The sequence below is a fragment of the Barbatula barbatula genome (genome assembly GCF_947034865.1).
Source record: "Barbatula barbatula genome assembly, chromosome: 3".
In the NCBI taxonomy this organism is placed as follows: domain Eukaryota; kingdom Metazoa; phylum Chordata; class Actinopteri; order Cypriniformes; family Nemacheilidae; genus Barbatula; species Barbatula barbatula.
In genome coordinates, this window is record NC_136764.1 from 25363744 (window position 1) to 25379192 (window position 15449).

At 37.5% G+C, this 15449-nt stretch overlaps 1 protein-coding gene across 2 annotated transcripts; it reads right to left on the reverse strand.

Moving 5' to 3' along the window:
* Nucleotides 1-11302: 11302 nt before the first annotated feature.
* LOC306891957 (uncharacterized protein) lies at nucleotides 11303-15330 on the reverse strand. Of its 2 annotated transcripts, none has more exons than XM_079452616.1 (3): nucleotides 15093-15330; nucleotides 12990-13129; nucleotides 11303-12904 (listed from the first exon to the last, which is right to left on the reverse strand). In XM_079452616.1, the coding sequence occupies exons 2-3, from the start codon at nucleotides 13042-13044 to the stop codon at nucleotides 11949-11951; spliced, it is 1011 nt and encodes a 336-aa protein (XP_079308742.1). In that variant the 5' UTR covers nucleotides 13045-13129; nucleotides 15093-15330; the 3' UTR covers nucleotides 11303-11948. The 2 variants fall into 2 exon arrangements, with proteins under 2 accessions (XP_079308742.1, XP_079308741.1); XM_079452615.1 differs by having other exon boundaries at nucleotides 12990-13063; nucleotides 15093-15307.
* Between the last annotated feature and the right edge of the window lie 119 nt (nucleotides 15331-15449).

The following is a 15449-nucleotide window of genomic DNA, read 5'->3' on the forward strand; positions in this document are numbered from 1 at the left end:
GTTAGTTGCCTTTATCTCCTAAGTAGTTGCATGGATTTCCAATCGTGTATATAAATGTGTCATTTACAGTATAAGGAGGTGAAAAAACAGCTTTCAAGTAAACGTAAGCAAGATCAATGGAACAAATATAGCAACAACAGTCAAAAACTTGTTGTCTATTGCTGACTAATTACAAATGAAACACACTTTCATAAACATGTTGTCTGAATGTCATGTGACAGTATGGCAGTGGAATAAGGCAACCGAATACGTAAAGGACTGTAGGTGGATTACACAAAACGATGCATCTTGTGACCTTTAAATGAAGATAAAAATGTAAAAACGAAAGTTTGCCACTCTTTTCCGACAGTTACACAGACACAAACTGGAAATGTATATCTTGTCATTATCCACCCCTGACTGTTTCAAAACCAGTTTACCCAAAGTACAGCTTTGAATGTGCATTTCAGATAAGTGCAAGATTTATTCTTCTAAGAATATACTGCATTTGAAATGGATGCATTGTGCAATGAAATGTGTTTCTTAAATCCCTTTTCGCATTGCAGACAGTTTTATTTTGCTAAGAATAACATCGCTTTTAGTTTTTTTGCATGCAAAATGTTTGTGCTGATGGCAAAGCCGTACGAACTCGCCATTATTTACATATTATAAAAAATAGAAATAAAATTCAGCAACATCATTTTGGTTCTTGTAAAAAGTCACCTTAAGTCTTAAAGACAACCTCTGACACAGTTCTGAAAGTAGGTAAGTAGGATGATTTTTATCGAGAGGTTTCATGTCAGTATTATTTTTTTCCACAGGAAGTGGGCGCTGTGCAGAAATAAGAAACAGCGTTTCACTTCCTGCTTGCGTCACAGACGCCTGCGGTTGTTTTTCTCTTCTGCATGGCAAGACAGGATGTGTGTTTGTGTGTGCGTGTTTGCGCATGTGTCTTTGTGTGTGGGTGACAGAAATGAGGACAGGAAGACTGATGCATGCTCATCTTGCACACCTTGCACCTTGCAAAGAGCGCAAGAAATGTAGCACATGCATGACTTCGGTCTATGACAAACCTTATAATATGCCACCATGTAGGCCAAACGTTTCCTTGCAACATTTATGTTTTAAAATTGTTATTAAACAATGTTAGTAGTCAAATATGTCAAAACTGTATCAAGGTTAGTATCCTATTGGGAATACATTCATGTGATGTGAAAATGTAAATGTTTACGGTATTCTACGTGATAAGCTCCCTAGCCATTTAAGTGAAATAAATAAGACAATAATATTAATAAAATCATGTAGACGTGTAAAGAGACTTCTCTTTTTAAATGCATAATGCAATGCAAAATAAGCATATTACAATAATGTTGTGTTTTGTACTGTATTGCTATTCATTTAATTTCCAGTATATTATTAAGAGCAACATTTTATAATATATACACATATATATATATATATATATATATATATATATATATATATACACACATTAACACAAAATATGCAAAATAGTCATGCACATAGCTCAAAACTTTCACCATGCATCAGTGATTTGGACTCATTTACTCAGCAAATCCGTCCAACTACTGGCTAGGGGAAGACAGTGACAGAAGCCTCCGATAGAGGGCACAGGTCGACATCATTTTCACACTAAAATATAAGTACCCACTGACACCTATTGACAGTATTTCAAAACTGCAATTCTAGATTTACAACCACATGTAAGAGCTCAAAACAAACACTAGATGTCGCCATTGCATTAGTCATAAACTTGCTTCTCAACAAAATATAATTGTATTAAAAAACACTTTACTGAATGCAATGTGCATAGTTTTCAACATGGTTTCACAGAATAGATTAAGTTAGTAGACATTCAATTGTTGATATTTGGGTAGCTTTTAAAAATGTGCCTTTAAAGGGATTAGATTTGAGCCCTTGTCTGAAAAAATAGGCGTTTGTCACCATTACATCACATTTTTTAAACATGCTTCACTACTGTTTCATATTCAGTAAGAGACTTGGAAGAGAGAGCTAATGAAGCTGAACCGAGCCACGTCAATGCCGTATCGTAGTGCGATTTCTATGTTTGTCAATTTGCTTTCTGCAATTTTATTAATATTGTGCATGCACAATTATTCAAGTAGGCCTGACTTTACTAATATTCAACAACAAAAACATTTTTATTTCAGTCCTCATCGACGGCTTAACACAATAAATAAAAAAGGATTTCAGGGGAAATAAAAATACAGAATAAAGAAAATGCACCCAGGGAACAGGTTTGTCTTCTCCAAAAGAGGAAAGATAATTCACAGCCAAGAGCCTGCGCAGAGACGTCCCCCCAGAATCATTTACACATATTATTATTATTACACAAAATATGACAGAAATCTTACAAGGTTTTAAGATGAACTTTTATTGCTTTCATGTATTTGAACAAACAACACAGCCTAATAGAAAGAGCACACGGTGACCCCTCAACATACACACACACGTGCACGCGCACACATTTGATTTGTATTCTTAACACATACATTTATATTATAAAATTAATCAATGCAATTAAAAGACCTCGATCGAGTAATACAAACTTTTCCCTTAGAGAAAATATGTGAAACATACAGCAGTATATGACATTTAGTCATTTAGCAGACGCTTTTATCCAAAGCGACTTACAGAGAGTGTGAATGGTGCAGCGTATAAAAGGATGTACTATACATGTTAAAGCAACACTATGGTTTATACGTTTAGTCAAGTAATGGTTCTTCTCGGTTTCTTTTGATTGTTATCAGAAATAATCTACAGGCGCTATATTGTGTGTGAATGTGTACCCGAGGTTAAGGCCTGTCCACAAACACAGTAACGTTTGATTATGTTCTCACTTTGAAACCGTCTGTAAGCTTCCCCGTGTGAATTTGTTGACTAAACTGATGGAACAGGCGGATGCAGAAACGTTGTTTGGAAACTATGTGGCACTCTTCTGCAGGCAGTGGATGGATGGGGCTTGTGTACCGACCCGGACACATATTTGGTTGCATCACCATGAGGCTGCTCAGGTCAGCGGCAGTGGAATTCGTCCTGTTAAGAGTGAAATAATTTTTGAGACATTTTACGGTCGAAAATCTACACAGTGTTGCATGTATATTTTTTTCTTTGTTTTTCATTCCTGTTATTCTATCCTTGCTTCATGAAGTGGTTGTCTTTGTTTTTAAGGTGTTTATCATGTTTTTCTCTATACGCTCGGGATTCTTGCTGGAGGGCAAAGGGAGGGGGTGTCACGTTTGAATCATATATAAATGCTGTGTTCAGGAAGAATTTTCTCTGCACCAATTCATTGCTTATGATGCAGATTAAACGATAATAAAATTTTTTGCAAAGAACCTCATGCCTCTCTGTGCGTTCAGTTTGTCTGGGCTTACTCACTTAGTTTAAGGAACAAGAAAATTCCAAGACACTGGGACAACACATTTTGTGTTACTTGTGTTCCCTTACATTTGTTTTACATAATACAATAACATACTGTATATTGTGTTAAATAGCAGAACACAAACACAGTGTTACTACATGTATAATTAATTACCTTTTGCATAATTAGAAAATAAAAAAACTATCGATTCTGCTAAATATCCTTGCTCAAGTTACTTGTTGTTTAAGACATTTATTGGTAGAACATTTTGACTTTTTAAGTTTCACAGTGTCTGTATTGTAATTGTCTGTAATTTGACTTCTTCATGAAAAACACCCTGGAAAAGTTAAAATGATAACCATGTGCTGAATGTGAATCCATGCCAAAGACTTGGAAAAGAGGCACTTTCTGAGATGCTAGATTAAATAAAAAGTCCAATACACTGTAAAAACAGCTGTCTTAAAACAACACATTTTCTGTTTATGTTAAACAAACATTAATGTGTTGTCCTTGACTACTTTTAACACAACTTAGGTTGTCACAAGTGTATTTGCTTTCAGCCCGACGCAGATCTCATTTTCTGGTCACGCACCGCGTTGATTAAACGGGAAATGCATTTGCGCCCATGGTCTGAAAAAGAGGTGTGCTCTGGCACATGGTTGGCACGTTGCTATTTTGAGGAACTGAAACTGCGCCATAGACCAACTCAAACCTGATCTAGAGTCTAAAGTCAATGGCGCAATATTTGTTTAGTTATTTAAAGAGCGGGTTAGGAATATGCGCCTATAGGCGGTGCACAGCGCTCATACATTCTGCTTATCACACACGCGCAGAAGCACAATAATGACAAATATTTATAAAAATGAGTTTCAATGTGAAAGATTACTATTGTGGCCATTCTCGGTTTAATTGAGCAATATGTGGGTAATGTCCAGCAAAACAAACTTCCGTTTGTCATTGGTCTTTATTATGGGAAGAAGAAGCCAACCAGCCTTGACTTTTTAAATCCTTTTGTAGAAGAGGCACAGCGACTAGAAAAGGAAGGAGTTCTGTTTGAAGGGAGAGGACTTCCTTTCATCTGTGACGCCCCTGCTTGTGAACTTATCAGAAGTGTGAAAGGTCACAGTGGATATTATGGGTGTGACAATGTGTTCAAAAGGGGGTCAACTACGAGAACAGGGTGACCTTTCCTCAAACAGATGCTACTCTAAGATTAGACAATGCAGTCCGTGATGAACTTTCCGACGACATTCATCAGTGTGGAGAAACGCCATTGGCTTTGTTGTCTGTTGGTTTGGTCACACAGTTCCCACTGGATTAGATGCATCTGGTATGCCTTGGAGTGACAAGAAAGTTGTTGCATCTTTGGCTGAAGGGACAGTGGCTGTCAAAATGTTCAACTTTTATGTGACATACAGCATGCATGGATTGGTGCAACTCAGTCAAGATGCCAAAAAGCATGGTGTCCTTGATAACATCTCATGCTTCCCATTTGAAAACTATCTTGGGTGCCTGAAGAAACTGTTGCGCAAGCCCACACAACCACTGGAGCAGGTTGTTCGCCGATTGTCGGAGAGAAGTCAGCAACAGAAGAACAAACATCTCCAAAACAAGGTCCTTGAAAGAGCACAGCCATGGATCACTCCTCAACAGGCTTTCAGTGAAAAGGCAGTATGAGGAGTTTTACTTTCAAGACTTGTAAAACGTTCAGAGGAGACAACTGTGTCCTATTGGAAAATAAGGACATAGTTGTTAAACAGAATATTGTCGTTTATGAAATGGACAACACTCTTGTTATCTACAAGAGGTTCCAGAACATGGTCAATTTCTTTAGTTACCTGTTCCTGAAGACCATTGTTCAAAGTAAGTGAACATCCAGACCCCAAAGAAGCCAGAAGTGTCACACTACACTACACACTACTTATTTTTTAATTTTTTTATTTCGTGTGACCCTGCCTTGAGGGCAGCTCCTCAGATAGATACGGAATGGTGAGGTTTTTTGTCCTTTATACAGGCGCACGAGATATCACTGAAGATATGCCAATTTTTGCGACCTTATTCTGGAGGTCTGGGAAAACCGGAGAACCCATAGAAATTGGCTTGAACCAATGAATCCTGAATCCTGCAATTCGTAGCCCACTATGCCACGCAGACCCCAACCTCTCCAGACATTCTGATTGGCTGTGTTCTCTACAGCCAGATTTCCTGCTGTTAATTGTATATATTCCCACTTGTAGTCATGTGTAAATTGAATGTTAAAATGTATATTATACCTGGTAACCTGCACTTTCTTTGACACATGCTCTTTCTATCTGGACATTATCTGGTACCAAATATTGTACTTACCGTGATTTTAATGTTGGCGAATTTCATTCCATCAGTGCTTAACTATTCTATTATAGTTTGAAATTTCTCATTTCATACCTGATACTGCACAAAGGTACCCACAAAATGTACTTTTATTCTGTCAGTGTGCTTATATTGTCCATAATTATTGTTGGTCACTAGACTTTAACCTTGCTCTGTTGTACGTATTTGTACTTCCACCATGACATGTACCTAACTATCCGTTTGTTAGAAATCACTTGTAAATGTGATGTTATACCTCGAATTATTTATAGCCTGCACATTCTTTGGTAGCAAATATCCTCATTACTTGATATAATGTTTACTTGTAGTCTAATTCTTTTCATCCCAGAGCTAACCTCTCTAATTTACCAATCTTTGTTAGTGTTCTAATTTGCCTGTAATGTTTTTTTACCAAAATATTTTTGTAAACCTGCATGTTCTTTAGTACTTTCTTTTATTTTTCAGTTATTTATATTTCAGTGCTCTTACACATCTTGTTTCAATGACGGTTACATTACTGTAACATCCTGATAGCAATCAATAAGTAAAGTGATACATTGGTTTTTTACAAGTATATTGTCTGTTAAAGGCGTAAAAATGTTGAACCAATCACTGGTCTCTGCGCTCTGCTGCGCCATTGTCCAGGTGCACTATAGTGTAGCCTAGAAGGCTCTCTGTAAATGACTTGAACTGTTCATATATTCAACACATTTTCTGCCCACATTAGCAGGAGGGTAAACAATGTAAACAGTAAACAGTATAACATCTTTCTGGTAATGTTCATGACCATGCTCATTTCACATTCACTTAAACTTTAATTGTACATTTGTTGTGAAATTGTTTTTAATTATTTAATAAATGTTTTTTAATGTGAAAATATTGTTCTTTAATGTCCTCCTGTGTTTTGTGGCTGTTCTTTAAAAATATCAATTTAAGCACCGTTAAGCACCGGTAACGTTTTAAATGTATGGATTTGGCACCGGTATGGAAAAAGACCCAAAGGATACCCAACCCTAATCATGGGCCTTATAGGATACAACCCAGCTGCATTATTTATTCTACTATGCATGCTTGATACAGCATAAAATCTTCTTGCCAAGTTAACATACAAACATGGCAATAAAGCTCTTCTGATTCTGAAACAGTTATAATCACCAGGAAAACATTTAATCTTTCAACTTGATCACTATTTAGTTGTTAACCATATATTGACGATTAGACCCTATAAACATTTTACGCCTGCAAAGTTGTTTATGTAGATTTTTCGCAGTTTTTATATATTGGATATTTTCATTGTAAATATGCAATGTAAAGTGAGCTCAATAAGTACTGAATTATTATACTGTGAGGAGTTTCGCTTCAACAAACAGTAAATAGTATATGCAACTAAGGTTGCTTGAAAACACACTCCTGCATTCCAGTATGTCAAACAGCAGGTGGTGCTGTTGGCCTTCTTTTGCCGTACAATTGCTCCACGTCGACGAGCAAAACTTTACCCATCGAGAGAAAGTCAAAAGGATAGATAAGGACAGTTTGCATGAGCAACCAAACATAACGAAATACAACAGAAAAACAGACCCGTAATACACTATAAAAAGACGTTACAATCAAGACATGCACAAATACTTAATAAAATGTTGTTTTATTTATTGTCAAAAAAATATTGCCTTCACATTTGAGTGTCTGTGTCAAAACAGCTTCCTAAGTAACAATGTGGAGTTGTGGCTCAATGCACGCCTGTGTGCCCGGATTTGGCACAGAAATAATGGAATAAAAGATTGTGGCCCAGATGTGGCCCACTTGACTCATTTAAATCATCCGAAAAGAGTCATCTTGATGCTCTGACTGAGTTAAGTGACAAAGTAAATGAACACTGCTCAGTGTCTGTATGAGTGCACACTACAGAGTATAAAAAGTGTTGAATGAGATCATCAGGTGACTATTAAGCCATAATTGATGAACTGTCACATATCTGTTCCTTGCCAACAGAGGTCGCCACACACCACACTGACTTCACCCTGGACTCTCTGAGTACACCCTCACCTCATTGAATCAGTCAAGATCTTACCAGAAGGGAATTAAACACAGACACGGTGACACTAGAGCAAACTTATTTAAACAGTTGACACTAAAGTGACTTCAAACTTAAAAAAAACAAACACATAAACGTCTGTAAATTCTAAGATTTGTAATACACATATCAAATAAAGTGAAAGTGGTGTCTGTAATAATTGAAGATGGTAATGGTGTTGGTGGAGATGCTTAATTCTCCTATGATGAGATCAAGATGATTCTGTTCAGATGAGTCAAGTTGAGTGAACGATTCTTTCTTTTCAGTGTGTGGATCAGATCTGGGACGGAGTCTAACATGTGGTCCACAAGTGAGCAAAGAAAAAACTGGCTAGATGGGTGGTGTCTGATTCATCTTCAAAAATGTATTTCACGCAGTCCACTACTTATGTGTGTGGTCAGCAGCACTCTATAAAAAACTCAAGACAGCATCACAAATGAAAGAGCAGTTTATTAGAAATTCTGTGTATTGCAAAGGAATTGTTACATGAAGGTTTTGAAGGTTTTTGTACAGTGTACATGTGTTTCCTGTTACTGTGGGCCTCACAGCACAATAATACACCGCAGAATCTCTCACGGCTGTGGAAGATATTTCAAGAGTCACACGTTTCTGTGCTTTATGAAGTTTGATTGACAGACGCGGATGAGGTGGATTGACTTCTGTCACATATTCAGAAGCTTCATCGATCATTAGTAGAAACTCAGGACTGGATCCAGGTTTTTGGTGGTACCAGAGCAAACTGTTTACTGATCCAGAATATTGACATGATAAAGTAATATTATCATCCTCCGTTAAAAACATGCTGCTGTTATCTGCTTCAATGACATTCTGTGTAGTTTCAGCTGTAACAAGGTTAAACATTTCATTAAGTGTTATAATAAAAGCAAGAACTACAATAATAAACAATTCAAAACAAAATCAAATACATTTCTTACCAAAATAGTTGAAAAACATGAACAGAAAGAGCAGCAGCATTGTTTTTTATAGATTTCTATATAGAGAAGTGACACAGTATTTCTCTCACACCTTTAGAATGAAGGCAGTCGCTTGTCCCTCATCTGCAATTCCTTTCCCTTCGGCACCGCCCACTTCATTTATTCCTTTATCAACATCACGTACTTCACTTGATGCCCAAAACATGTTTATGAAGAATGCTGTCAACACATCTGCATCAACGTTCTCTGTTTAAATATATATCATCATTTGTGACTGAACAAATCGAATCATGTAAAATATGTTTCTGAATGGCTTACCTTGAAGAGAAAATAACTATTTAACAGTATTCTCTGAAACATGGACTCCTTCTGGCAGATCTTGTATTTAAGGTACACACCTGTGATGTTGAATGAAGGAAAGTTACATCTGTATTCGTGTCCTTTCATTTCATACCGTGTCTGCAGATGTTTATATATATGATATATATATGAAACTTTGCAAAATAACGTTTGTTGAAACGAATGTAATTATATTTTGTGTGTTTACCGTATTACTGCGTGCATGTGTATTAGTCTTAGAAAATTGTATAATGACACAATGATTTTAATTCTATCATTTTTTCTTTTTATAATAGCATTTAAAATGTCACTGATAGACAAGAATGTGTGTAATATTATTAAATGCGGCTGTACACGAAAAGGAATGAGGAAAAAGACTGCGGCAGAAAAGCACACAAGACCTTTCCCTAAACTGGGAAATTCTGTTTATTTCCCAAAGCCTTGTTTAAAAAAAGATTATATTAAAATATAAAATAAAAGCCCAGAGGGAAAATGAAAGGACTATGAAGAAAGGTGGTTCTTCTTAAAACTATTACGAATGCATTAAGTTACAATAAAGTGTAGATGAGGTTTGTGTTCAGTGTTGTTGTGTTTTGTGTCACTGTGGGCTGCAGGGCGCAGTAATACACACCAGAGTCTGTGACTTTAACAGAAGAGATCTCCAGATACACATGTTTATCATGAAGTCTGATGCTCATATGTGCTTGAGGTGGAGTAGATCTGGTGATATATTTAGAGGACTCAATAATAAGCACAAGAAACTCTGGTGTTGATCCAGATGTCTGCCGGTACCAGTGAAGACTGTAAGCTGATCCATCATATGTACAGGACAGAGTGATGTTGTGTCCTTCAGTTATACACACAGATGTATTGTCTGGTCTGATGGGATTCACATTAGCTTCACCTGCATAGACAAGAAAAGAACAAGCAATTTAATCAATTACAGATTTGCTTTAAAATGCATTTTTAATACATTTTAGTAATATTATAGAATGAGGTGCATAGGAATACTTACAGTAGCTGAAGGTAAATATTAAAACAAAAGAGATGATCAACATTGTTCAGTAGAGGTTCAGTGTCTGTATTACACTGTCAGTGTTTTCTCAGATTTTCTCTGTATGAAATTTACAGTAAAAAAACACTAGACTCCTCCCACACACATTACTTCTGCACAAACATGTGTGTGATGTTTGCTGTGGTCAGGTTTTTCTTCAGTGTGTTTGTGTTTCTTCTCACTGTGGGTTTCAGGGCACAGTAATACACAGTTGAATCCATCACTCGTGTAGAGAAGATACTCAGATCCATACGTTTAACTTCTTTATCAGCCGAGGCATACAGACCAAACTCTGACTGACCACTGAGCTCAGTGTGAAGAATGAGAATCTCAGGTTTGGATCTGGGATCATGACGGTACCACTGTAAAGTATTTACATAGCCGGTGTAGTTGCAGGACAGCGTCACGTTTTCTCCTGCCATAACATGTTTCTCTGTGAAGAATGCCGTCAAGACATCTGCATCGACATTCCCTGCTAAAAAAAACATAAATAATAAACTACAAGCTGTCAATAATTTGCTCTTTAACGAATAAGAATCAACTAAAAAATATGATTGTAATTCACTAACCTTTAAAAGGAGAAAGAATCATCAGGATAAGGAGCAGCATCTTGACTAATAACTGACAGAAACACTTTGAGTCAAGATCTAGTTTTCTACTACAGAATATATCTCTGAGTTTCTATCTGTGTGCTGTTCTACAAACTAATCTGACAGCGCCACCTCCTGGAGGAAGGCAAATTTGTGATTTGTGAAGACAAGCTATCTGTTTCCACACTGGGTGTAGTTAAATAATAATATTCAAACTTGTAGGCCTATAATTTAGTATTCATTAACTCAATTCAATAAAGTATATTTCTAGAGAACTCAGCATTTGCAAAAAACGGATCATTGGATTAATGAAGAATAAACACTGGAGAATGGATAAATCTTTACAAAAAATAAGCATTATACTAACTATTACTGTATTAGTGTAACTTGTTTTATTGTAGCTATAACATGCACATCTTGCTAGCAAACATTATTTACATCCTGTATTTACAAATCTTTCCAGACAACAAAATGGTTGCAAGATAATTACTTTGTCTAGATAAAAAGTTGACGAGTCTAGTCGATGAAACACTCAGAAGCTCCGGGCCCGGGGACCAAGAATGACAAAGACACAGAAGTACAGTTCACCCAAAGTCAAAGTTTATTAGGGATGGGTCATATATATATATATATATAATGCATGAATGAGGAAGTGAGGTAATGCTCAGATCCAGACACTTGGAACATTATAAGACCCAATGTTGACATATGTTACTACATTGTGGGACACAGCAAAATCTAGATTATCGACAATGGTCATTTCAATAGCAGGGTTTCCATCCATCCAATTTAAGAATGACCGTAACAACAATTCTGATGGAGGAATTTATTCAGCAAATGCATTTCCATCTCCATTATTCAAAAGCACCCCAAAATTTTGCGATTTTTAGGGCTTTTATTTCGAAATTTGGCCTTTCCATCACTCATTTCTGAAGCGAAACTTCCATATGCGTATAAATCCAGAGTGTTGGAAACCCGCTTAATGACCACCAACCAATAACATTTCATTAGATTCTCATTTGCACTGCCAAATTATTTTTTTAAAAGCACACACTTACAGCACACCAAAACATTTAACCTGTAAGTCAAGGGTCAAGAGCCCAATTCAAGGAAACACTGACCACCATGATGGTGACTTTTGATAGCTGGGAACGTTCCTAAAACGTTTTTAAAAACCATAAATGAACGTTCTTGTTACAAACTTTTGTAGCTGAAAAAGTGCTCTTCAGTCTAAATTCTGTGTGTCTTTCTTTGCTTGTGAAACACTTGTGCACTTTTTCTCACTGTGACTTTTCATGTGCACCGTCAAATTGTTTTTTTGTATGTAACTCTTTCCACACTCAGTGCATGTGTATGGCCGCTCTCCAGTGTGAGTTTTCATGTGATTCTCAAGACTGCCTTTCTGCCCGAAACTCTTTCCACAGTAAACACACACGTACGGCCGCTCCCCGGTGTGAACTCTCATGTGGATCCTCATACTATATGAACAAGTGAAACTCATTCCACACTCAGTACATGTATATGGCTGTTCTCCGGTGTGAATTCTCAAGTGTCTCTCAAGATTGCCTTTATGTGTGAAACTCTTTTCACAGTGAACACATGAGAATGGACGCTCTCCACTGTGAATTCTCAAGTGGATCTTCATACTATTTCCGCTTGTGTAACTCTTTCCACACTCAACACATGTGTATGGTCTCTCTCCAGTGTGAATTCTCATGTGTTTCTCAAAACTGCCTTTCTGTCTAAAACTCTTTCCACACTGAACACATGTGTATGGCCGCTCTCCAGTGTGAACTCTCATGTGGATCCTCATACTATTTTCGCTTGTGAAACTCTTTCCACACTCAATACATGCGTATGGTCTCTCTCCAGTGTGAAGTTTCAAGTGGTACTCCAGACCGCTTTTCTGTATGAAGCCTTTTCCACACTCATGACATGTGTACGGCCGCTCTCCAGTGTGAATTCTCATGTGTTTCTCAAAACTACTTTTATGTCCAAAACTCTTTCCACACAGCGCACATGTGTATGGACGCTCTCCGGTGTGAGTTCTCATGTGCGCTTCAAGATTTCCCTTCTGTGAAAAACCCTTTCCACAATTGACACATGTGTATGATTTTCCAGTGCGAAGTCTCATGTGAATTGCAAGTGTTTCTTTGTCAGGATCTTCAAGTTCTATCGGGTCTAAAACGAAATGAAATAAAAACATGTAAAACACATTTGGGGGATTTTCCTGTCATTTTCACATTGAGAAGAGGGATTTACCAACCTCTTTGTTCCTCAGTTTGTTCATTCATTGTTCCACATGTGTCTGTATCAGTCATGTTGAAGAGGTCCCTTCACCTGTAGAATAACAGGAAATATTTCTGTATTTTAATCTTGATCTCTGTGTGGTTTAGAGATACAGACCTGTCAAAAGTGGGAGAATATTGTTTACTGGGACAGTTTTTAATTGCATGAACTGTTTCCCTATCTAAAGTACTAGACTGATATTTGTGTCCGTGCCCTGTGCAATGTTTCTGTCATGAGAAAAATTATACTGAATTTTCAACTTAATGTCACCAGTAGTCACTTTAACTGCTGCTTAAATCCTGAAAGATAAACGCAACCTCGTCGGACAAAATCACAATACAGTACAATACTACATTATTAGTATGTTAAATGCTGTTTGCCCATTCTCGACAATGTGTTGCTGTATTATGAAGGCTTCTTTGATTTTAAATGCAAGTGACAGTTAAATATGCTACATTGATCTAACTACACGCGGACGAGAGGCAGAGGGCTGAAAGTAATGGCTGGTGAACGATGGCGTTTCACTTTTGCTTCTTACACATGGCTCTGTTGCAGACATTTAACCACCAAATGCAAATCACAGAAGGCTGAAGGAGACCGACAAGGAATCATAGCAGCGCTGTTTGGTTTAAACAACTACAGACTTCAAATACTGCAGTATTTGAGAGCAGGGACCTGATGAACATTACAACACGTTTTTGGTAAATGTTTGGACCACAATATTGTGTTGTTTTTTACTGACAAATCTAATGCTATCAATGTAAATGCAATAAGCTTTCAATAACTACTGGCCTATATTAAAAGTGTAGTTATAATGTTTAAGGATAAATGTCACAGAACTTTGTGCAGTTTGTATATTTGTTTGGCATTAAATGTGCACATTGTCATTTTAAAATACTCATATTTTTTAATACTTTGCAATGTGAATTAACTTTAAAAACCAGATATTTAACAATTCATTTGTTCATTTAACCATCGTTGTGTGGTGCCATTTTATTTATTGTCACAGAGGTGGGACCAAGTCATTGTTTTTCAAGTCTCAAGTCCCAAGTCATCTCAAGTCCCAAGTCATCTCAAGTCCCAAGTCATCTCAAGTCCCAAGTCATCTCAAGTCCCAAGTCATCTCAAGTCCCAAGTCATCTCAAGTCCCAAGTCATCTCAAGTCCCAAGTCATCTCAAGTCCCAAGTCATCTCAAGTCCCAAGTCAGCTCAAGTCCCAAGTCAGCTCAAGTCCCAAATCAGCTCAAGTCCCAAGTCAGCTCAAGTCCCAAGTCAGCTCAAGTCCCAAGTCAGCTCAAGTCCCAAGTCCCAAGTCATCTCAAGTCCCAAGTCATCTCAAGTCCCAAGTCAGCTCAAGTCCCAAGTCAGCTCAAGTCCCAAGTCAGCTCAAGTCCCAAGTCAGCTCAAGTCCCAAGTCAGCTCAAGTCCCAAGTCAGCTCAAGTCCCAAGTCAGCCCAAGTCAGCTCAAGTCCCAAGTCAGCTCAAGTCCCAAGTCAGCTCAAGTCCCAAGTCAGCTCAAGTCCCAAGTCAAGAGAGACGAGTCCAAGTCGTAAGTGAATTGGCACTGAATCAATATCATTGGATCCTTGGCTTCTGTTAAGATAATGTTTATTTTTCAGTGTTGTAAAAGTTTCTTAGAAAGAAAAATTGTGCACAAAAACAAGTTGGTTGTATTTATGACTATTATCATCAAATATTGTAGCAATATTGAGTAATTACTGACTGGTGTCGTGCCGATATGAAATATACGATGCGTCAACAAAACCCACATTAAAGCATGTTAACATCACAAACAGGATTTATAGTTTAGATTAAATGACAGACCTAAAAATAGATATAATCTAGCATTTCTATTAATTTGCTAAACACTGCTTCGAATGCGAAACACTGCTAACGTTACCGGAAATGACGGCGCCGCTTCGAGGAGAACCCGGAAGACTACGTGCAAGTTAGTCCATTGGGTTACGACGCAAGCTCAAAAGTATGCAAACATTCTTAGACGATCCTACTGTGCTGCAACTCGGACAGCGAAATATTCAGAGCAAGTCTCAAAACATTAACACACATGTAGTGCACGAACCTGTTTTAAAGAAGTCCGTCAGTTCTCACAGCCTCCTCCTCAATATTTGGTGTTATCATTTTGTCCCGACCATCTCAATGGTTGTGTCCGAAATCACATACACACTGAGTAGTTACTCAATTTCAGTAAGGGCTAAAAGAGTAAATGTCTTTTAGCCTGAATGGGTGTACTAGTATGAATGCGATGTGTTCTCCGCCATATTGACGTGATCATGTGACTTCTTTATCGTTTTAGTGGCGCGTGGCAACTCACGTTTGAGGCGCTTATCCGCCACCTACCGTACTGGAGTATACATGGGCCAGAGATGAACCATGTCATAAGTTAAAAGTTGTAAGACTGTTTGCATTAACACTTTAT

Excerpts from the sequence above, each read along its gene's own strand:
- LOC306891957 (XM_079452616.1), bottom strand. The coding sequence starts at position 13,044 with ATGACTGATACAGACACATGTGGAACAATGAATGAACAAACTGAGGAA. Across the intron at positions 12,905-12,989 it reads ACAAACTGAGGAACAAAGAG|ACCCGATAGAACTTGAAGAT; the intron begins GTTGGTAAATCC and ends ATTTCGTTTTAG.